The sequence below is a fragment of the Symsagittifera roscoffensis genome, chromosome 9 (genome assembly GCF_963678635.1).
Source record: "Symsagittifera roscoffensis chromosome 9, txSymRosc1.1, whole genome shotgun sequence".
In the NCBI taxonomy this organism is placed as follows: Eukaryota; Metazoa; Xenacoelomorpha; order Acoela; family Convolutidae; genus Symsagittifera; species Symsagittifera roscoffensis.
The window spans coordinates 45,943,328-45,965,047 of NC_087070.1; the positions used below are offsets into that span (position 1 = coordinate 45,943,328).

The 21,720-nt window shown below is 36.1% G+C and overlaps 1 protein-coding gene and 1 non-coding gene across 24 annotated transcripts in view; one reads left to right on the top strand and one right to left on the bottom strand.

Moving 5' to 3' along the window:
- The first annotated feature begins 3,696 nt into the window (after positions 1-3,696).
- LOC134854903 (uncharacterized) overlaps positions 3,697-21,720 on the top strand; it is an 86,425-nt gene continuing 68,401 nt past the window's right edge. For all 23 annotated transcript variants that reach the window (XM_063871268.1, XM_063871269.1, XM_063871273.1 and 20 more), the window contains exons 1-11: positions 3,697-3,976; positions 4,045-4,225; positions 7,247-7,387; positions 9,113-9,298; positions 11,567-11,670; positions 14,238-14,372; positions 14,668-14,787; positions 15,012-15,266; positions 16,186-16,380; positions 17,135-17,317; positions 18,801-18,986. In XM_063871268.1, the coding sequence (XP_063727338.1) occupies positions 3,812-3,976; positions 4,045-4,225; positions 7,247-7,387; positions 9,113-9,298; positions 11,567-11,670; positions 14,238-14,372; positions 14,668-14,787; positions 15,012-15,266; positions 16,186-16,380; positions 17,135-17,317; positions 18,801-18,986 (1,851 nt within the window). In that variant the 5' untranslated portion in view covers positions 3,697-3,811. The remainder of the gene's footprint in view (positions 3,977-4,044; positions 4,226-7,246; positions 7,388-9,112; positions 9,299-11,566; positions 11,671-14,237; positions 14,373-14,667; positions 14,788-15,011; positions 15,267-16,185; positions 16,381-17,134; positions 17,318-18,800; positions 18,987-21,720) is intronic.
- On the bottom strand, positions 18,529-18,600 carry Trnae-cuc (transfer RNA glutamic acid (anticodon CUC)). The gene has a single exon. It is a non-coding gene; the product is annotated as a tRNA-Glu (tRNA).

Sequence of the window (21,720 nt, forward strand, 5' to 3'; positions counted from 1 at the left end):
TCTTAAGCGACTAATGATCATAATAACACAACACAAAAAACTCCAAAAGTTTCTATTAAATAGTGACCATCAATCCTCGTATGTTATCACGGTACAGCGTATATACAATTTATCCACAATAATCGATTATTAATCGTAAGATTTGAGAAATAGCATAGTATGATGATATCAGTCAATTTAAAAGATAGTGTACTCACTACCCAATCAAGCACAAGTATTAATGATTTAAAACCAGAAATAACAAAATAAGAATATTTTTATGAAAAACGTATGTGTTTTGTACTTTTAGTCAGTCGCAATACAATGTTCGAATTTGCATTTTTAAAGAAAGTGCTTTCCATGACTGGTGCTGCACCAAACAGACAAAACTTGAAGGCAGTAATTTTCTCAAGTGCGCGTCTATTGCATCCACCGAGTCTCCTTTTACCTATCTGCCTTCGGACTGCCCGAGCTAGACCTACTAAAACCCTCAGGGCAGTCTCTTTTCTCAAAAACGTTTTGGATTTCAATCCACACCAATGAGTCACACACTCTTTTTTAATTTAGACTTAGTGTCGCGAATATCCGAGTTTGGACCTGTTTTATTTTGGTCTGGTCTTTTTTGAAAGGCAAGTTACCAGTGCAGTCACTGGTTCCTAGCCTGTCTCCTAATAACCCAATACCTCTCACTATTATCTTTCCTTCTGTTTACCTAAGTCCTTAACAAAAATAATACCCTCCGGTTTGACAAAAAACAGTACCCCTCCGGATTGGCAAAAATAGGAACCCTCCGGATTGGCAAAATGGAGACCCCTCCGGATTGGGACCCCTCTGGGTTAGCAAATGTAAGATCCCTCCGGATTGGGACCCCTCCGGTTTTGTGAAAATGAGACCCCTCCGGATTGAGACCCCTCCGAATTAGGAAAAATTTGGACCCCCTCCGGATTGGGACCCCACCGGTTTAGCTTTACGTTGACTTCCTTGATTTTCATCCTATACCCTTCCGGATACGTTCTCCGATGCTATTATGCTGTTTGTATCAACTAGGAAGGGTATGTGGTCCTTCCCTAGCCCATTCCGGATTGAAGTTAAGCCCCTTGTCTAACAATTCACACTAACGGTGAAGGGTCTTATCGCTAGCCTAATTTCGGCTCGATCAAGGTTTTCTAGTGCCTTTAGTCTTCCCTATTCTTCTATAACAGCTTAAAATTGCTTTATTCAACCGTTATCACCTTTTGGTAGGGGTGTAAGGGGTTTCCAGAAAACATTTTATAAAACGTGAAGGGTCTACCCTCCCGAATTGGTGAATTTGCTAAAAACAATCTCAAAAAATTAATTTTCAAGCTTACTTTTTCGAATAATTTTTGTTCTTATTAGTAAGCCCAGCTAATTTTTGATCTAATCGTACCAAGATCAACTGGATCTGTCCAGTCGTTCCAAAGTTATTAACCAAAACGTCTTTTTTCCAAAGTCAAAAAACTTCCCTCTTATAGGTTCCGCCAAACTTTTTCCGCAATTCTGTTCTTTTCGACCTAAAAGTTTTTGATCCGAGCTCAGAAGGCCTATACTCTTCTAGTTCATTGCAAAAAACCCGATCTGAAACGCTTTAGTTGAAAAAATTTGCGAAAAACTATGCTATTTGGACCCATCCGGATTGATGAATCCACTGAATCAAACACATTAAATTCAATTTTTCTGTAATCCAGAAGGCTTTCGGGAACGGTTTTGCAACGGTTGTAGCGACACAATCGTTGCAACTCGGGACGGTCTCTGTTAACTCTGCTATTCGTTGTTGTTTTTCTATCGCAATTCTTGTAGTTATCACTATCGCAACTATTGTTGTTCTGATTTTCTTCTGGTTTTCTTCCAAAATGGCGGTTTTTGCCGTTTCTCAGAAGTGCGACTTCTCAGTTCGAATTTTTAAAGTTTCAAAATACCAGAATACCTTGACCTTCACCGTTTGACTAATCGTCCCAATATCGTCACTAATCTCTCAAAACTGTCAATTCGGAATCTGCATTTTTGTCCATTCTGGTCGAATGTAACATTCGACCGGGCTCAAGAATCCGGAAAGGTCTTTGGAAGAGACTGAGAACTCAATTTTAACAACTTTTAGTTTCCTGGCATGTCTTGAGTTGAGTGTAATTAACATCTTATTCATTTTCCGGAATATGAAAAACTAGGAGTTGAGGCAAAGGGTTAAGATGATATTTATCTACTGAACAAAAACAATAATATTAAGATTATAAGTAATAGCGCTGGTTTTAGGAGTGACTTCTGAGACCCAATCATGAGTTCACTATTTGTGCCTGTAACTAAGTTAATTCGCGCGATCTGGCCGATAGCCTTGAACAGTACGGATTTTATTGACCCTATGATAATGGACCACACATTGAACTGGCTTTGGTAGAGAGGGTTAAAAGCATGTGAAGCTGTTTGTAGACGCTAGCCAGTCGTTTTAGGACCTAGCTTTATTTTCAGTCGGTATATAATTCCGGGTGAAAGTTACAAGTGCTGTTTCTAAAATCAGTTATTAATATACAATCAGAATTTGAGTCACCCAGTATATCGTGTTGTATTGGTATTTAGTCTTGAAACTGTTCATCTGACTTTTTTCTTTGTGCCAAGCCTGATTTGTTTAGTGTTAGCCTTTTTTCTCAGCCGATTGGATCTAGCTTTGTTGATCTAGATCAAAATAATTAAGATTCATCTATATCTACATCTATCTAATTCCCAATTAGTGTTATAAGGTCTTTTACGACAAGTTGGCCTTGTAAACCCTACTCAAGTGTTTCGTCGTCAAAAACAAATTGCTTTTTTTCAAATTGTAAATTAAAACTATTCAGTTTAGAGTTTCATAATCATCGAGTTAGCAACCTAATTGTTGACACAAGAAATTGGTTGTAAATTGTTAAGAGCTAGTTTCCGAACCGCTGCTGTTTATTTTTTGTTCGACTGGATTCTGAGTATCCTGAAAGGCAAACTGTTTTTGTTTTTATCTTTGACATGTGCTTTAAATACAAGAAACTCAGCAGTTTTTGTTCAATTGACATTACTTTTACCGGATACCGGGTATCCTAGTTTCTTGCTGAAGTCTAACATATCCTTAGTAGTTTTATCAGAAGGAGCATTTTGTAATTCGTATCTTCCATGATTCACATTACACAAATGTTTGCAAATTGATTTTCCATGACGTATGATTTTTGTTTTGAAATTTTAATTAATTTTTTTTCTTAGTTGAGAGTTTCATAATCAATATGTACATCAAATAATTTCATTTTCATCGAAAACAACTCATCGAGTTATTAACTTAATTGTTGACACAAGAAATGACTTGTAAATTGTTAAGAACTCGTCTAGATAGTTTCTGAACTGTTTCTGTACATTTTTTTGTTTAATCCGATTTTGGGTATCCTGGTCGACAAACTGTTTTTGTACTTTCTGTGACTTCTGCTTAAAATGCAGTTTTTAGTACCATATATCCTGGTACTGTTGAAATATCTACCTTCTACTTCTTAGCAGTTTTTGTTCACTTGACATTACTTATACCGGGTACCGGGTATCCTTGTTTGTTGCTGAAATCAACATGGGTATTACCAACATGGATATCATGTGAAATCAACATGTTTATTTTGTCCTGGTATATATCAATTTGCGAAAACAATTTTTCGAATTGTGAAGCGCGTGTTAAGCTCTTATTTCTTGGAATTTGTAGTATAACGTATTTTTTGAATGAAAATTGTAATTCAGAAAAACAATATCTTGTAATTGCATCTTGTAATTGATATTAAAAGTCAGAAACACTTATCGAAAAAACTGTCGAAGCTTTGAGATGAAAAGTTTCAAATTCTTTGCCTTATTGGCAATTGGTGTGATGTGCTCAGCACTCACTCAGCGTAGAACGCAGTTCGAACTGGAAAACAATGGATATTCTGGCCTCCTGATTGCTATAAATGATGAGATACTGCCGTCTCAAGATTTTCTTGACGGTATCGAGGTGAATACTTGATCATTTTTTTTCTTAAAAAGGTAGTCTTTAAAATTCGTAACGATATTTTTTCTTAGCGAACCTGGATTGATTTCTCTGAGGCACTCTTCAATTCAACCGGACGACGAGCGTACTTCAATCAAGTTGTAGTTTCTCTGCCTTCTACTTGGGACCATTTCAACTTCTCCAATATCTCATCAACTTCAGAGTTCTCCTCTGCCTCCTCCAAGCAAGGAATCGATTGGGCTAATGTAATAGGTAACTATGTTTGCTGTTAATCTTACGTTTTCCCGCGCCGTTTTCGCAGCGTCTTCTCAGCGTCACACATCTCTGCAACATCAGCATCATGGTGGTTTTACCAATTTAATTTTCGCAAGCAGCAAATAATAGATTTTGAATGTTGAGATAAATTGTACCTCTTGTAAACTGCGGGACTATTCGAGCGGAATGATAGGGATTCTAGAGGTAACGCATGTAAAGTAGTAGCAGTATTAGTAGTAGTAGTAGGACGGCTTCTGTGTTTCCACATGGGGTCCTGGTCCCTTCATTGTATCGTCATATGTACGTCTTGCTGCGGCAGTTGTTCGCCGCAGTAGTACGTAAAGCAAATCTAGAAATGCGAAAAAATTTCTTCACGATAAGATCACCTCTCGACTGGAACAATCTGCCACAGGAAACAGTGCAAAGCAAGACCTATTTTGTTAGTTTTCCGGATATCATTTTTGTTGTGATTTTTCAAAAAATTTTCAGAAAACTTAATTATTTTTTCTCAAAACTGTAATTTCTGAGAAAAATTAAGAAATTCCTTACCCTGTAGGTGGGGGCTGTCAGAGTACTCTCAGGGTTCATGAATGCTACCTCTAAATAAGGCTGCTCAAATTTTTGTAGTTGTTGAGATATGACGTTTTTTCTTTTTTTAATAAAAATTTTCAATAAACTTGAATTTATTTTTTTTTGAAATTGAAATTCCTAACCCTTTACTTGGGGACTGTCAAAGTACTATCAGGGGCCTCCAAATGTGACTGCTCAAGTCTGTAAAAAATTCGAAATGTGAAGATTTTAGTTTTTTTGAAGTTTTGTTTTTAGAAAACTTTAATTTGAAAAGTTTTTAATTTTGAAATTCCTAACCCTCTAGTTTTAAAAAGTTTTGACGATTATCAATCTGTGAGACCTTCCAAATATGTTTCAACCAAATGTACATGTTCAGGAATCATAATCTCATATAGCTGTGCAAATAGGTTAAAGAGCTGCTACTAACCTGCGAAGTTTCATCTAGTATCCGTTTTGTGCGTAATCGCTGTTTTTTAAGCACATGCAGGTTTGAACTGATTCATGTTTTGCCTTGTTTACCTGCAACTTTCTGTGTATCTTTTTTAAAACTCGAATCCGGCCTATTTCGAGCCTTTCTTTCGATGCTTGGTGATACGTTTCGATACTACATTCCATTATGCTAATTTTCATTTCAATAATATTCTTGGTTTTGGGCTGCAGTTTTTATGTTGGAAGCTAAAGCCCCTCTTGAACTTAATTTTTGGTACTGCTGCATGAGCTCAGTTGTGTTTCCGCTGTCTGAAAAGCCTCTATTTTGCTCTGCAGATGTTGTGGAGGCTACAGAGACTTGTTCATTTTAGTTGTTGCTCCTATTAACTGTGCTAAGTTCAAGAAAGTTACTTGAACCGGCTACGAGGACCTATGGCAATGATTTTTCTGACCAAGTTTAAAATAATTGTTTCAAATAGGTTTAATTGACCGCGCAGGATCACAGAAGTATGTGCCCTGTTAGAGGTTGTCATTGTAACCCATCTGTTTAAAGCGTTCGAAATAAATATTTAAAACGGTTTTTTTTTTCAAAATCCAATTCGTGTACTTTTTCGCCTACTATGTACTATATTTAAACGCGTGTGACATTTTTCGACTGTGCAAGACCTTTTTGACATAATAAATAGTTACTCGCTATCTCGACATGGTGAAGCGTTCAGCAACTTCACATTCTTTGTACAAAAGCCTTGCTACCATTAAAAAAAAAAAGCGTCGAACTGGTTTTTGCTTTTGTTTAAAATGGCTGTTTTTTAAATAAATAATTACTCTCTTCAAATTCCGTTGTTTTTCTTAGTAAAATGTTGAAATACTTTTGACGAACTTTTGCTTCAAGTTTCTGTTGTTTTTAAATTTTTCAAATAAAATTTTTAATTGAGTGTAAAAAACAGCAGTGGTGCTGTAAGTTTTTCTTGCAATCAAATTTTTTACTGATTTCTTTTTGATTTTTTAAAGAAGTCTTCCTAAGTTTTACTCTCATTTTCTACTTTGGAATTCAAACAAAATTACTCCTTTTTTACCTACTTTCAACAAAGTTACTCAATGATTTTTGTCATGTTTTTTTTTGAAGTTTTACTTAGAATCCGTGTCTTCAAATGTGTTTTTGTTTTCTTGTTAGAATAAACTTAGCAGCAATTTCTTTTTTTGTTTTTCATAATATGCGGTTTGCATTCATTTTTCGTTTTCTCTTTCAGTTGTTTTTCCAACGCAGGTGTTGCATTTTTTTTTCATCTCTATCCTTAAATCGAGTGTTGTTTGATACTTTTATCATCCTTCGTAATTTGTTGAACTGGCTTGACTATTAAATCATAGTTTAGATTTGAGAGAAGCACACCCGGTTTTTTTTCAGTTTCGAAAAAATCAACCAAGGTTTTTCAGAAAACAAAAAATCAACCTAAGTTTTGTCTAATCATCTTATTCATATGAAACTATGTTTTGTTGAATTGTCTTAGTTTCTCAAAAATTTTTAAAGCATCGAAAAACGATAATTGCTGCGGTTGGGAGAAAATTCTTTTTTTTTGTATTTTGAAAAATTTATTTAAATCTTTTTAGTCTAGGTTTTTGATTGAAAACTTTTTTTCGATCGTTTGATTATCGAGTGCGCATTTATTTTTCTTTGTGATTTGAGTTGAGTTTTGAAGAAAAATCACAACTTCTCTGTAAGAAACACAACTTAAAAAAACATGTATTATAGCAGTTTCGTCTGACTAATTTTATACACTGTCAACAGTATTTTGCGCTGTGCATGGACTTGAACTTCTCTTTTGAGCTTCTTTTGATCGTAAAGAAATTTTTGAATTCGAAATCTTCTATGATGAAATTTATTTCATGTTTCTCTTGCTTATATTAAATTAATGCAGGAATCCTGCACTGGATTGCTAGTTAATCTGAAGACAACAGTAGTATCCGAAGTGAAGGTTCTGCACTGCAAACAGGTGTGGCTTCAAACTTTTTTTGTTTTAGTGAGTGAGAGGAATCCCTCTTTTGCTGATGCACCGTACACTAAACAGACAGGAGAGTGCGGAGAACCAGGGGAATACATTCATTTGACGGAGAAGTTTGTCACGGACGAAAGATATACGAAACAGGCATTCGGAAATGTCGGTAAGTATACGTAGGTTATGGAAAAAACTTGAAAAGATTAATTTTCCCGTAGCCTTTTTTCAAGTTATCAGCTTGCAATCATTTACAGTGGCCTGAATGCTATTTCCAAAGAAAAATTAAACTATGGAGTATGCATTTAATGGCAGAAGACTTGAAAATGGAGGCTTTAAATTTTCGCAAGAATGGTAGCCGTGAATGTCATAAACGGTCCAAAGATAATATCTAAGTATAATTATATACGTTCCCACCTTTGAAAATGGGGAAGAGGTTTGTCTTCCCGTGTTTTTTTCCTTTTATTGTTTTCCACGAACAATCAGGTTCCGCAATGAATCGTTTGAATAGGTCGAATGATATATCAAATTAAAGTCCTTTTTGTCGTGATTCGAGCAATCAAAAAGTTTTCAAAAAGTCACAGTGATGAGAAAAGCTGGTTTGAAACTGAGTTTTTCTCTAATTTTGAACTAGTAAAGCGATTGAATATCGTTCGTTCTTGAAAATTGTTCATGTAGGCTGAGAAAACTCGATCTTACTAATTGTGCAAAAAATTCGATCTTTTTTTGCTTCTGTTCTTTCATTGTTTTTGATTAATTAAAAAAAACTGTTAACGGTTGTGCCTAGTTAACTATTTTTTACTATATTTTTTTTCTATATATGTATTTGTTTTCCACGCAAAATCAGGTACCACAAATTATCATCGGAATGGGTTGAGCGATATTTCATATTCAAGCCCTTTCAGTTGTGATTGGAATAAAATTTAAAAAATTTTCACTAAGTTATCCCAGTGACGATAAAATTTTTGTGTTTTGAATAATTTCATGTGATCAAAGCGAACGAGTAAAGCGATGATAACGTTCGTTAAATTGGTTATTTGGCCAAAAATAAATTAATTTTTGTGATAACTAGTTTTTGAACCTCTATTGGGGGCTTTGTTGACAAATAGTTTTCTTGAAGGCCATTGTTGTCGATTATGCCTATTTTCTGGTAGGGCGACAGTTTGTGACAACTGTCAATTCGTAGCATGCGAAAATTTGTAACAGGGCAATGGCAATTAGAATACGCTGCCCCGCTGCGCTTACATCCTTTACGAGAGGAATATTGCGCGTGAATCAGTGTTTCCCGCTGAATCTACTGTTACTAATTGTCGCTTGTTACTAATTGTCGCATATTACGAATTATCGCCTCACGGATTTTTTTAAACTATACGTTTGTATAGTTGTTTCATCGTACCACCCAAAAGAAACTACTAATTTTGATGAACATAATTGAAAATTTTGGGCCGTTTTGTGAACGTGGTGTTAACTTTTTCTGCTCAGCAACAGGCTATCACTGTTTACACTTGCGATCAGCATAGTGTGTTATTACGAACCTTCTTTTTTAAACCTAACTCGAAAATAAGAGTGTTCGTTAAAAGTGTTCACTTATTTCGAAATTTTACTGTAGGATTGGAAATTGCCTATCATCTGTTCTCTGCTGTTTTTGTTCTGGCTAGTTTTTGGTGTCTATTAATCTTCCGTAGCTGAGTGGTTAGGGTGTGGGAATCTTAATATCTTGGTCGTAGGTTCGAATCTCAGATGTAGCCGAGTTCTTACTAATTCGAGACTTATTTCTAATTTTTGTTACTGCTTGTTATAGAGATGCTTTTTGTCGTGTTCTCGCAAGTGTTTGGATTCAGCTGGAAATAAGAAAATATAGGTAATTGAACTACAGTTAGATTGTAATGTTCAGGTAAACTGTTGGTTCGTGAATGGGGGCATCTGAGATGGGGACTGTTCGACGAGTCTGGATCGAGTGACCAGTCGCCCACTAAGTTGTTCTACCACGGAATGGACGGATCTCTGCACCCAACTCGATGTTCTGCACAAATAAGAGGCAAACCGCAGGACGCTGTCACTGGAGGAAAATGCGAAATCGGTTAGCTCCTCCCCACTAGAATTCCCTGACTTTTTGTATGCGGCCCTAGAACCCGGGAATAATTGCAGTTGATTAATGCTGTTTTGCGATGTTTGTATTTTTGAGATGGGTTTTGGTAATTTTTGGCTTTTCCCCAACGACCGCGAAAAGTGATTTTATCTATTATCTCTATTTTTTGGCTTTGGTTAAGAACTTTCTAATAGTGCCGAAGAGTTCTGGCAATATCCGATTTCCCTTGATAAGTTCAAAGAAAAAGCTTGTTTAAGTGTTTTTGATATTATTTGACGAGAGACACATTTTTCAGTCAAAAGATTGAGATAGGTTTTTTCGTATTTTTTAGACGTGAATCCGAGTAGGAAAGATTAATGTTAAACTCGCATTTTCGAAAAGTTGCTATCATCGGTCTTGAGCGTTCTGAAAAATCTAGAGACCGGAGAAATTTTGCTCAATCTTAGCGCGGAGTAAACGAAATCGTAACTTCTGCATGCAAACGACGTAACTTCTGCATGCAAACGATTTTGAAAAAGATAATTTATCCAATTTTTAGCAACTTTGGATAGAATTAATTTTAGATTTAATTATTTCTGCTAGTTACGCGAAAACTGAAAATACTTGTTTGGACTGTGAGTATTTTTTTATTCTAGCCTTCACGAAAGGTGTTAAAACCAAACCCAGTACTGACTCTAATTCCCGTTAAAAACTAAGTCGTGATCACACTTGCGACCGCAGTGTATGAATTCGAACCTTGGCTCTTTTCCAGTTTTCCACCCATCTAGTAAAGTTACAAAATATAGCTGTTCAAAAATGGTTTACTCAGCATTTTGCATGAAAGGAAATGTAAAAATTTGTTCACATGTTCACGCTGACATGTTTTGATACAGTTTTAAACATGAAAAGTCATTTTAAGTAGATTTTTAGACTTCCAACCACATTTGATTTGCAGTTTTAATAAACTAATTTTATGCTGTTATAATGTAATGAAATTTTTTCTGGTGAACAAAATAACTATCGTGAAAACATTTATTCTTCATATCTTACTTCGTAACATTACTATACTTCGTAACATTACTATATTACTATAATCACGATCTGTATCATTGGAAATTTCATAGCATCTGTTCTCTGCCTTATTTGGGGCAAGTGTTTGTGATTTATTAAGCGTCAATGGCTGAGTTGTCTGTGTGTGAGACTTATATTCTCTTGGTCGCAGATTGAATCCGAGACAACCGAATTTTATTGCTCGTTGTAGAGCTGCTTTTTGTCGTGTTCTCGATAGTGTTTTTGAAGCGCAGCTTCCCCTCTGTATTATTTTTTTAGTTTTCAGGAAAAGTTCAGGCTGAAATCCAAATTTGATTCTCAAGTTCAATTCGTGTCACTTGTTAAAGGAAGACAAAATCGACGATCAAACAGCAAATTTTCACGAAACTGGCTTTAATAGTACCCGTTTGGTAATATTTAAGAAAAACGAACGCAGTGTAGAATCTGATATAGGGCTTGTGGTTTTTTGTTTGTTTGTTTTTTTTTCATGAAAAAGTCCAAAAATGCTCTAATAACTACAGATGTGCATTCATACATATTAAGGCATTTATGAATGTACTGAGGTATATATGTAGTTTTTTTAGCTCAACTGATTTTTTTTGCGAACGTGGAAACTTAGCTAAAAAAACAAACAATTTCTAGTTTCGAAAGTGGAATTTAATTTTCCAGCGGAATAAAAGCTTTACCTACATTACCTAAGTTGGGTTAATTTTATCAAAAAAGAGCCATAAATTGTTCTAGAAATTCAATGTGATTAAAGGGCATCTATTTTTTTCTTTGAAATTCGAAAGTTGAGATTTTATCAACAAAGTCAGTTTAACTTAGTTCATTACGCTGTTCCAACTGTCAGTTGGCTATGTTTTACGACATGCATTCGAGTCCGACTGAATCTATTTTTTTTTCCAATTGCGCCTTCGGCCCCAATATGTACTAAATTTGAAAGAGAGTGCGCTCTGAATATACGCCTTTTTTGTCTGTTTTTTGAAAATTTTGCCTGCGGTGAAGAAGTTACTGTCAAAATAGGGTCTTTATTGTGTTCTGGGAGCGCTTGGAAAATCAATTTGGTCGACCCGAAAAAGTCTTGAATTTTCAGAAATGTTTATGAAAATCCGGCCCTCTGAGAAAATCCTGCAACTATAGTCTTGTTGGAACTTGATGCGGGACTGTTGATAGGCTCTAACTTATTGGAGTTACTCAAGTTGAGAAGTTGTTTTGATTTTTGTGTTTAAGGCCTGGAGACTGACCTGCCGTCTGACACTTGTATGTTCATGCCAGACAGAGACCAACCGGAAGGAGTCACTGGATCTGTCATGTTCATGCACTCTCTACCGCAGGTTAGTGAAGACGAAGAGAAGATACATATACGGCTGGCGTGGATTAAGGGCTGAATTTACTGTGACTTAAGGGCTGTTTCCAGGGCAAAAGAAGTTACGGGACTCCTCCCCCCATAAATTCAGGACTTCGACCATATTATAACCCTAGGTGTCCCCATTTCGACTCCTTTTTGGCGACATCCCTTTTTGGCAGATCAACCCCTTTTTTTGGGATACATTTATATTTTACAGGGGATACCCTGTAAAAGTGGATTTTAATCTTTTAGATTTTCCAGCAGAATTTACCTATTGATCCAGTTTTCTCAAATTGGAGTACTTAAATCAAAATAGTTTCAATCATAAATTGATCTAGAATTTCAGAGCTTTTAGGCCATCTATTTTTCTTTGCGAAGCTAAGTGTATTAATACGAACTTTCTTTTTTCCCCAACCGAAGTCGCATTTCAGAAATTTTCTAACTCAATGTATCTCGCAATTTTTTTTGAAATGCATAATTTATTCATAGTTTGGCTTTAAGCTTTCCAAATTATTGTATGCAAATTTGTGTCTTTTTGTTTTTGGTGCTACTTTGCTGCATCGAATCGGCAGTTTGTTAGCATATGTAGATGCGTTGTTTGTGGCTAGTCTTTGGGGATTTTAAGCATCCGTGGCTGACTGGTTAGCGCGTGAGACTCAAGTTTGCTAGATCGGAGATTCAAATCCGACACGTAGCCGAGTTTTTGCTAATTCGAGGCACATTTCTACTTTTTCTTATTTCACTTCATAGAGCTCCTTTTTGGCCGTGTTCTCACAAGTTTTTGCGAAGCGCAGCTTCGTCTCAGTGTTTATGTTTGAAACTCGAAAGTTTTTCCAATTTTTTTCACCTGCGTTCATTGACTTTTTTCCAACTGTCTGTTTTAATTGTCAGCGAGTTTTAATTGTCAGCGAATTTACTAGGCTTCGAAATCGGCGAATTTTATTCAATAAATGAAAACAGCAAAGTTAATTTATGTGTTGCCAATCGTGCGCCTCTGAGATTTATCTCACGTAAAAAGTCGAAAAATATGCGAGAATGGAAACGATTTTCAAATACTATTAAAATGGAGAACTTGCAACACATTATGCAAACTGCGGGCAAAGGCGGCTAACCTTATAATTATTTTTTAAAGTAATTTCGCTTTCGATTAGCAAGCATTATGTTATCGGAATTTAGACTTTTCAAGAATCGATTAAAGTAATTCAGAGTCTTATATAGGTCGCAATGATTTTTTTTCAGGAAAAGTTTGACTTCTGATTATTTTTCAGGTTCAGCTCGTTTCCTTAGTTAAAAGGAATGCAAACTCCACTATCAAACAGCGAAAACGGGGTTTAAATTTCAGATTTCTCAGCGAAATAAAAGATTTGCTCGAATTGGATTAATTTTATTAATAAATTGCAAATGATAAATTGTTCTAGAAATTCGAAGAGCTTGAAGGGCATCTATCGTTTTTTTTTTTGAAGTTCGAAAGTTGATATTTTTTCGGTAAAGAAGTCAGTGTTTTTTTGTTTACCTGCATTCATTGACTCTTTTCCGTCTGTTTGTTGGCTTTGTTTTCCGATTAATAACTGTTTTATCAAATAAATTTGATTCGGTTAGATCGGCTGTTCTGATGGCAAAAGAACAGAATGTCTTGCAACATATATTTTTCAGCTGGTGTATATCTGTTAAGTTGCCTCATAGTTTATCACTTCTGCTGAAGGAGCGTTGGGCGTAAAACTTTGGAAATGTGTTTTCTTTGTCCCTAATGTTTTAAAGCTCACTTTTTGGCTCAACAGTCGTCGTCCCAAGTACTGTCTGCTCAGTATCCGCTTGATGCTATTTGTTTTTTTAATGCTTATTTAATACTGGCAAATCTATCGTTTTTTTTGAAGTTCGAAAGTTGATATTTTTTCGGTAAAGAAGTCAGTGTTTTTTTGTTTACCTGCATTCATTGACTCTTTTCCGTCTGTTTGTTGGCTTTGTTTTCCGATTAATAACTGTTTTATCAAATAAATTTGATTCGGTTAGATCGGCTGTTCTGATGGCAAAAGAACAGAATGTCTTGCAACATATATTTTTCAGCTGGTGTATATCTGTTAAGTTGCCTCATAGTTTATCACTTCTGCTGAAGGAGCGTTGGGCGTAAAACTTTGGAAATGTGTTTTCTTTGTCCCTAATGTTTTAAAGCTCACTTTTTGGCTCAACAGTCGTCGTCCCAAGTACTGTCTGCTCAGTATCCGCTTGATGCTATTTGTTTTTTTAATGCTTATTTAATACTGGCAATAGCGTTTTTCCTTAAATTTGCCCTCATTTCCGACAAAAATTAGTTTTTCTTTTCTATTTTTGCGTCTTAGTTTTTCTGGTCTTGCTGCCATTTTTTTTAAAGTTGTATCGTAAGTGGCGAGAAGCTGCGCTTCGTCTGTGTGTAAAACCAATATAAATTGGACGGCATAGGGCAAAACTGATTCGAAAAATGAAATTGGAAGGGCTTTGCAAAATAAAGGACGTCATTTGGCTCCCTAATGATAAAACAAAATTATGGTAAGTTGAAAATTCTGCATTTGGTTTTAGATCACTGAGTTCTGTGACGATGAGCCCGACACCCCAGCTGGACGTCGCCACAACTCGGAAGCCCCCAACAAGCATAATGCCATGTGCAACGGAAGATCAGCCTGGTCTGTCATGCGAGACCACCCGGACTTCAAGGTAGAAAAACGAGACTGAATTGACAATAGAATTTCTCCTGAATTATGAAGTTTGATGATTCGAACTTGAATTTCATCATTATGCACAATACTACTGGATGTTTTAACGGAATTGACATTTCAATTGAAGCCCGTAGATGGTAGTTTTCGAAGAGTGAAGCTATGGGGTACAATAAATTTAACATCCTTTCAAAACTTTCGTGTTATTTAATTTGTCTGACCGAAAGCAATTTTCAAAAAAAAACCCAATTTGTCTCATCAATTCGCAAGTTTTTCAAAATGATTTTTCTTTTTAGGACGGGAATAACGCAGCTGTGCCTGCTGATGTGATCAAAGACGTGAAGCCCAAGTTCAAGTATGTGGTCCAGAGGCCGAAAGAGATCGTCTTCGTAATAGATGTTTCCACCAGAGAAAACGTAAGCGAACTACCTACACTCATTAGGGAATTTTTATTTTTTTTTGCTGGCGTTAGCAAAGGGGTTGAGGTTGCAACTGCTTCTAGATGATCAATGGCATCTGAAACGATAATTATTGAAATTACACGGAATATAGATTTTGAAAGGCTCATGTCCAAGTTTGATTATTTTGCTTAAAAGAAGGCAAATTAGCTTTTAACGAATAAAGCTGTCGTTTTTTTCAGGTTGACAAAACTAATGAAATCAGGCAAGCAGTTGGTAACTACATCATGAACCAAGTTCCGCTCGGGTCCAAAGTCGGATTGGTGGCGTTCGCAAGTGAAGCCACCCAGCTCTCGGCTATGACGTCATTGAGAAACGAATCGGACAGGGCTCGACTGCTGACCCATCTGTACAACGACACTCTCCTGACAGAGAAATATACAACCGAAGAGCGAGGAAAGACAAGTATTGGAAGTGGACTGTCCAGCGCCATTGCGGTAAGCATCAACAGTCTCCAGTATTTAATCCGCTCTTTTTTAAACTATATTCCCAAATATTTCGAAATTTATTAGTTTTAATTTCAAGAGAAATGGATTGATTGATTGTCAACGATGATCCAATATTATCAAGTGTATTATCAGACTGTGTAAGTAGCTAAAGCAAAGAAAAGTTCCGGCCAGGGTTATTTTTTAAGAATTTTTTTTCAAAGTTTTGTCGTTTTTTTATGCATGTAGGGAGAAGGGCGAGTGAAAAAAACTTAGCTTTAGAAACATTATCAATTATAATTGCAAGTTACATGAAAATCATGAACATTTTTTGTACTATATTTTTTTCGGGCTGGGAAATTGCTAACTGAAGCTTCATAAAACGTTTTTTTAAGCAAAACAAGCTTTATAGCTGAAGAAAACGGTTTTTGCTCTAATTGCCTGATTTACTCACTAAATTTGGCTAAAAATCAAAATATTTTGACGTAATTTATGTCGACCGAATCACGATTGAAATGGTTTTAAATATGATATATCACTCAAATTCATCTGATTCTTTGTGCTACCTAAATTTGCATGGGGAAAAAAAGAATAAAATGAAATAAAACACCCGATCACAAAGCTCCCGAACTTTCAGTGGCCGGAACATTAAATGGCATAATTTAAGTGCTAACAATACAAAATCGTCATTTGATAGCTATTACAGTTTTTAAGCTACGAAGCTTCTGTTGTTGAACTAAAAATTTTTAATGGTCTCATTGGTTCCTTGCTTTCAATGACACTCGTTGCTTGATTTTAAGACATCTTTTGGTGCAAACATTTGGAATCTAGTTCTTGACAACTTCTTGTTCAGCATCTGTTTCAATTTAATTATTCTCTTTGCTCTGCTTCCAAACTGTTTTCTCTGAAGATTTGGATTGACCTTGTTTAGATGATATCGGGCGGTCAAGGGGGTGGCTTTTCGTCCGGCGACGCCTCAGATTCCTCGGATCCTCGTCTTACCGACATCTGTTTGTCGTATTTACGTGAACAAACATTTGATGCGTCCTTGTTGTCCCAACTGCCAGAGGATATTTCGGCTAAGGATCTGCTGACGATCTGTCAGAGTCCGTTCTACAAAGACCAGGTGTGAAATAGTCGTTGAAACCTGAATTGTCCAGCTGTAATTAATCATGTGCATGCTACCATTGCATGGCACGCTGCATAAAAATATCTGTCGTTAGTGTCCGGAGGATCTTGTAGTTTCTTCGTGGATCCATAGAGTCTGAAATTTATTCGTTCGCAATGCACTCGACTGTCACACCTCTGAAAGTCCCCGTTTTTGTCGAAATAAAAGTTTGCAAACTGTCTGACACTGTCAAGAAACGATGTCTAGTTTTTATTCCTCCTTCGTTTTCCTCGAGGTCGTGCAACTTTTGCTTTGCAAAGACCTGTAGATTGTGGTTTTTGACTCGTTTTCAGAGTTTTTTTTACGAATATTTGCAGTAGCATCGTCTTTGCAGTAATTTGTTGCTGGATTGTAGTTTTTAATCGGATGGTCATGGATTAGTGTTGTAAAAACTGATGTCAAAATTTCGCTTGTATTGTCATCTGCAGTTTAGTGAAAATTAAAAATTTTCAGTCTTGGTCAGGAGTTTGATAAGGATCTTGTTGTTCTCTCGTAATTTTGTCCATTATGGATTAATTCATCTGTGTTACCTTTTTAAACGTGATATTGCTGAAACTCGTCTAATTGTTTTTTTTTTAAATAATCTATAAAAAAAGTACTCTTTTTAAGCGTATCTTGGAGGATATTTTATGCTTTTTTGCTTATGTTGGTTTTATTCATCAATTATTTTTCGCCTGTCGTGAGTGAATCAGGAAACCTTCCTCGGTTTCAGTTGATATCGAGTTCCGGTGGAAAATTCGACCCCAGCGACATCAATGGAGACGGTGCATTAATATCTGTAGCCTGTGAGTACTACTCTCAAAATGGAAAGCTATCCAACGACCATTTGATCAAATACCTGGAATTGTACCCGAAGAAAAGTTATTCGGACCTGGAAGACACGTGCAAAGCACAGGTAGATTCGAACTCGGCAGAGGGTTGGGCTGAAGCAAGGCAACTACAGAGACATAGGTTTTGTTTCGTGGCTGCATAAGGTCGAAACAGTCTTGATCGTAATTTTGCTAAACGGCTACTTTGTAGTGACGGTATGAAATTTGAGGATTGTGTGATGGATCCGATTAGGGGTCGCAGTTGATCTAAGAGTCTAGGTTGTCAGTTTCCACGATTTGAGAGTAGACCACGAACAATTCGAGGTGCAAGTATGATAGCTGTGTCCATAATTGAAATGCGTCCACGAATAAATTTTTATTGAGTCAACTTCTTCGGAAACCGTTTTGCGTTTGCTATCCTGCGTTTTTCTATTATTGATTTTCCCAGAGACACTAACAGCTATCGTACTTGTAGCTAGCTGGAACCAGGATCGTCAAAAGTTGGAGACCATACGCGGGTAGCAAGCGTTTGATCCAAGTACGAGAATCCTCCGTTAGAACAGAGCTAATAGTGTCTCATACTTTACGAAGTGCGCCCATTGTTTTATTTTCTCATTCTTGTGTAATTGTAGATCGGTCCCGTAAACTAACTCTCTCTGCGAAAGAGAATTGTGTCCTCGTCGTCCTAAAGAAAAGAAGTGAATTGTAGAAATGTATTTTGCTTCTATTTCTCATTCTTGGCTCTCAGTTTTTGCAAAATGACATTTCTACACTTCATTTATTTCAAAGAAGTTGAGGAGAGTTCTTTCATTTACGTAGAAAGAGTTTGATTGTTGAAAAAACGATCTACTACAATTACACAAAAATGAAAAATAAAAAAACGTAGTGGAAATCAGTCTCGGGTCGGGATCAGTTCGGTTCAATGGTTGAATTGTCAAGCCATGTCCCTGTGAAATGATTATTCCATGTCCAGCTTTCCCTCAGCTTCGTCGTGCTTACTAATTAATTCTTCAAATGTGGGATTCGGCGCAGCTTCGACTCTTTCTCTGATCTTTCCGTTGCCTTGCTTCAACCCTTCTATTTATTTTTTTTTTTTTACATTTTTCACTAAATGTCACTGTCTAGTATCTATCCTAGTATCTATCAGAAGGAAGAAGTTTGCAGTTTCACTCAACAAAACATATACAGTATCGCCAGTTGTTGTTATTTTGCTAGTTGTCTACAAGATCGGATGGAATTTATATTAGTCGGTTTGTCTATTTAATAAAAGAAAAATAAGTTGGTGATCAGAAAAAGGTTCCCAGTCCGGGAGTCGAACCCGGGCCTTGCGGGTGAGAGCCGCAAATCCTGACCGCTAGACCAACTGGGATATGGTTGGCTGTCGTTTGCTTGCTCATTACTCTAAGATCAAGCTGGAACAAGTAAATTTAAAAATAAGTTGATATTAGAATTGTAGAATTGCATGGGCGACCAGCTAAAACAAAACCACTCTTGATTTTTACAAATGAACGCGAATAAAAATGAAACAGACCAAAATTTGCCTGAGTTAGAAGAGTGGTTTTGTTTCAGCTGATTTCTGGTTCGGGCGGAGACGGAATTTCGGGAAATAGCGGGATTGAAGCGATAGTGCGAGCAGCGTGTGAACATTACTTGGTGAACAGTGATTTCACGACAGAGCAGATTCTTCAACTTAAAAAGCTGTTCCCAGAGAGAACTGCCTACAAACAGCTTACCGAACTGTGCGAAGACCCTGACGTTAGTTTTTAATAGCTGGGGCTATACTATAACCAACCAGGGTTGAGGGTACTACTATGATAGAGTGGTCCCTTGAAAATAACTAGATCCGTTGAGAATTAGACACAGAGTATTTTCAAACAAATTTTATGTTTTGTTTCTTCTTAAAACCTCTCCCTCGCCATTTTAAGGTTGAAAATTAAAAAAAAACGCCAATAGCGCAATTTGATGACAAATAAGTCAATCCAATTTTGGTTGCTAAACCGTAAAATAAATTGAAGCGAGCAAATTTCAATATATAAACAATGTAGTAATTACAATTTTTAATCTTAAAAGTTTTTGACTCAACATATTTCGCGAGATTTTTTGAAATGAATAATTTATACACCAATCAATTGTGAAAATTATAAGATGCGAAATGCATGCGGGACCTGTCTCTCATTGTTACTTTTTCGAGGGACCACTCTTTCATAGTAGTACCGGGTTGGGAAATGACTTCTCTGAAATTGGCAACAGATACATATACGGTTCGTTACATACAGGGTGAGGACTTTGTGTTAAACTGTTTAAAACAAATGAGTAAAAACAGTTTAAAACAGAGAGTAAAAAACATAATGTTTAACATGAGAGAAACTCAACGAAGTGTTTCCCGTTTCTCTCAGTCTGGAAACTGGAAAAGGAACTATCACAACACAATTTGTGTTTGATCGAGTTTCCCATTCCTAGTCCGGGAGTCGAACCTGGGCCTTGCGGGTAAGTGCCGCAAATCCTAACCGCTAGACCAACTAGGATATACCCTTTTTACTGGGTGCAAAGAAAGACGGTATAAACAACCAGTTCTCTGGAAAATTACGTCTAGTATTGAAGGTTATCATTCCGAAAAATGCCCTGTATATTTAGAAACAAATTTAATGTAAATCTTAGCAGCGGCGTTCCCGTATGCTGGAGGGGTCTAAGACAACAGGCCGACGGGACTTCAAGCCGAAGAGACTTGAGGTCAAAATTTAAACTTTACAAGCACCTCAAATCTCTATTTTTCCTCTGTAAAACGTTGCTTTTCAAAAATCTCTTATAAATCGGAAAAATTCCTAATTGCGCAAATAAATCCAGTCCAATAAAATTAAACGGACGGATTGCAACATAAGCAGATTGTCAGATCTAAGATTGAAACAAAGTGCATTGAAAAAAAATTTAATTCCTAATTAAAGGATAGCAATTTTTAAAAATTTGAAAAACTGTTTTAAGTTTCGATTTTGTGCAAAAACGATTTCGCGAATTGGAACGTCTACCGATTTTGATTGGTTGAAAATTTTCCATAATTTCATTCCTTTATGAGTAAAGTCCTCTTAGTAGTCATTCGTGAAATAATCCTCAGCATCATCTGAAGTTGGTAAGTTATTAAAAAAATCAGAAAATCAGTACTATTGGGGATAAGGTATATTTGAAATCCATGCAAAATAAGCAAGTTGAAAAACAGTTTTTGTAGAAAAATATCTAGAAAAACGAAGTTTTCAAGTTTTTTGAATTTTGAAAATTTTGATTCCAAAAAGGCGCTAAAATACTCTAAGTTAACTAACGTTACCCAACAAAAACTAAGTTTTTACCTTTTAAATTAAGCTTACAGCAATTAAAATTAGACTGCTCGCTCGCTTTATTCACTCGAATTAAGACGAAATATAAAAAAATCACCGGTTTTTCGACACTGGGAAAACTTTCAAGTTTTTTTATGTGGTTCGAATCACGTCTGTCAGGGATTTAATATGATATATCACTCAATCGAGTCCGATCATAAAACAGACCCGAATACAAAGTTCCCTATTTTCAATGGTCGGAACTACCAGCGAGTAACAGTTTGAAAAGCTTGTGAGGGCGACAGGAACTTCGACGGAAAGCAAATTAAAGGTCACTAGCGTTTCGGACAAAAAGCGAATAAAACTGGTTGATTAAAACGAAACTTCACTTAAAAAAGAGTATATAGGATCATCGCATATGAAAAATTATTCTAAATTTTAATCGAGCGTTATTCCGAATATTTTGCTAATCAATTCGGACCAATTTAACATCCTCCCCCTAAACACGTTTAGGGGGGAGGATGTAAACTTGATCCATCAGTTCTTGAATGTAAATGAAAGTCTTACTTGCTATTCTAATTGGCTAGGCCGCGAATTGCGAGGTGTCAGTTTTTGATTGGAGTTCAGAAATTTTCCGATAAGCACCTACGACGATATCAATAAAATGGAATTTATACAAAAACTTTTTGTTGTTTATATTGCTCGTGAAGTCACACAAATGTGAATATAAGCTCAAAACATAAGTTTTTATTATAAATGATAATTATAAAGTATTACATCCAAATAGTTCAATACATTTATGAAATGCATAAATTACACGACTGTGACATGTGGAAACTTGATTTAATTGGGGTCTAAACAATTCCGGGCAATTCTAATAAATTTGTTTCTGCGAAATCGTCTAAATTCCGTTTTTTAATATCGTCTTTTTTGAGTGTCTAATTCCCTCCTCGCTTTGGAAAAATTTACTTCCGTAAGCGCGCTGTAATTGTGGAGGGAACTAAGAACGATTTTTGATTCCGTGAATCAAGAACTGTCATTGTGCTCAATGACTACTAGCAAAAGTCAGCTCCAACAGTAATCTAATGCAGAGGCAACTTCAATTTTTAAAGTTCTCTTAAAGATCGAGTTAGTTAAAATTTCAAAAGTTTTTAAAGTCCGATTTGTTTTGGTCATCTACAGGT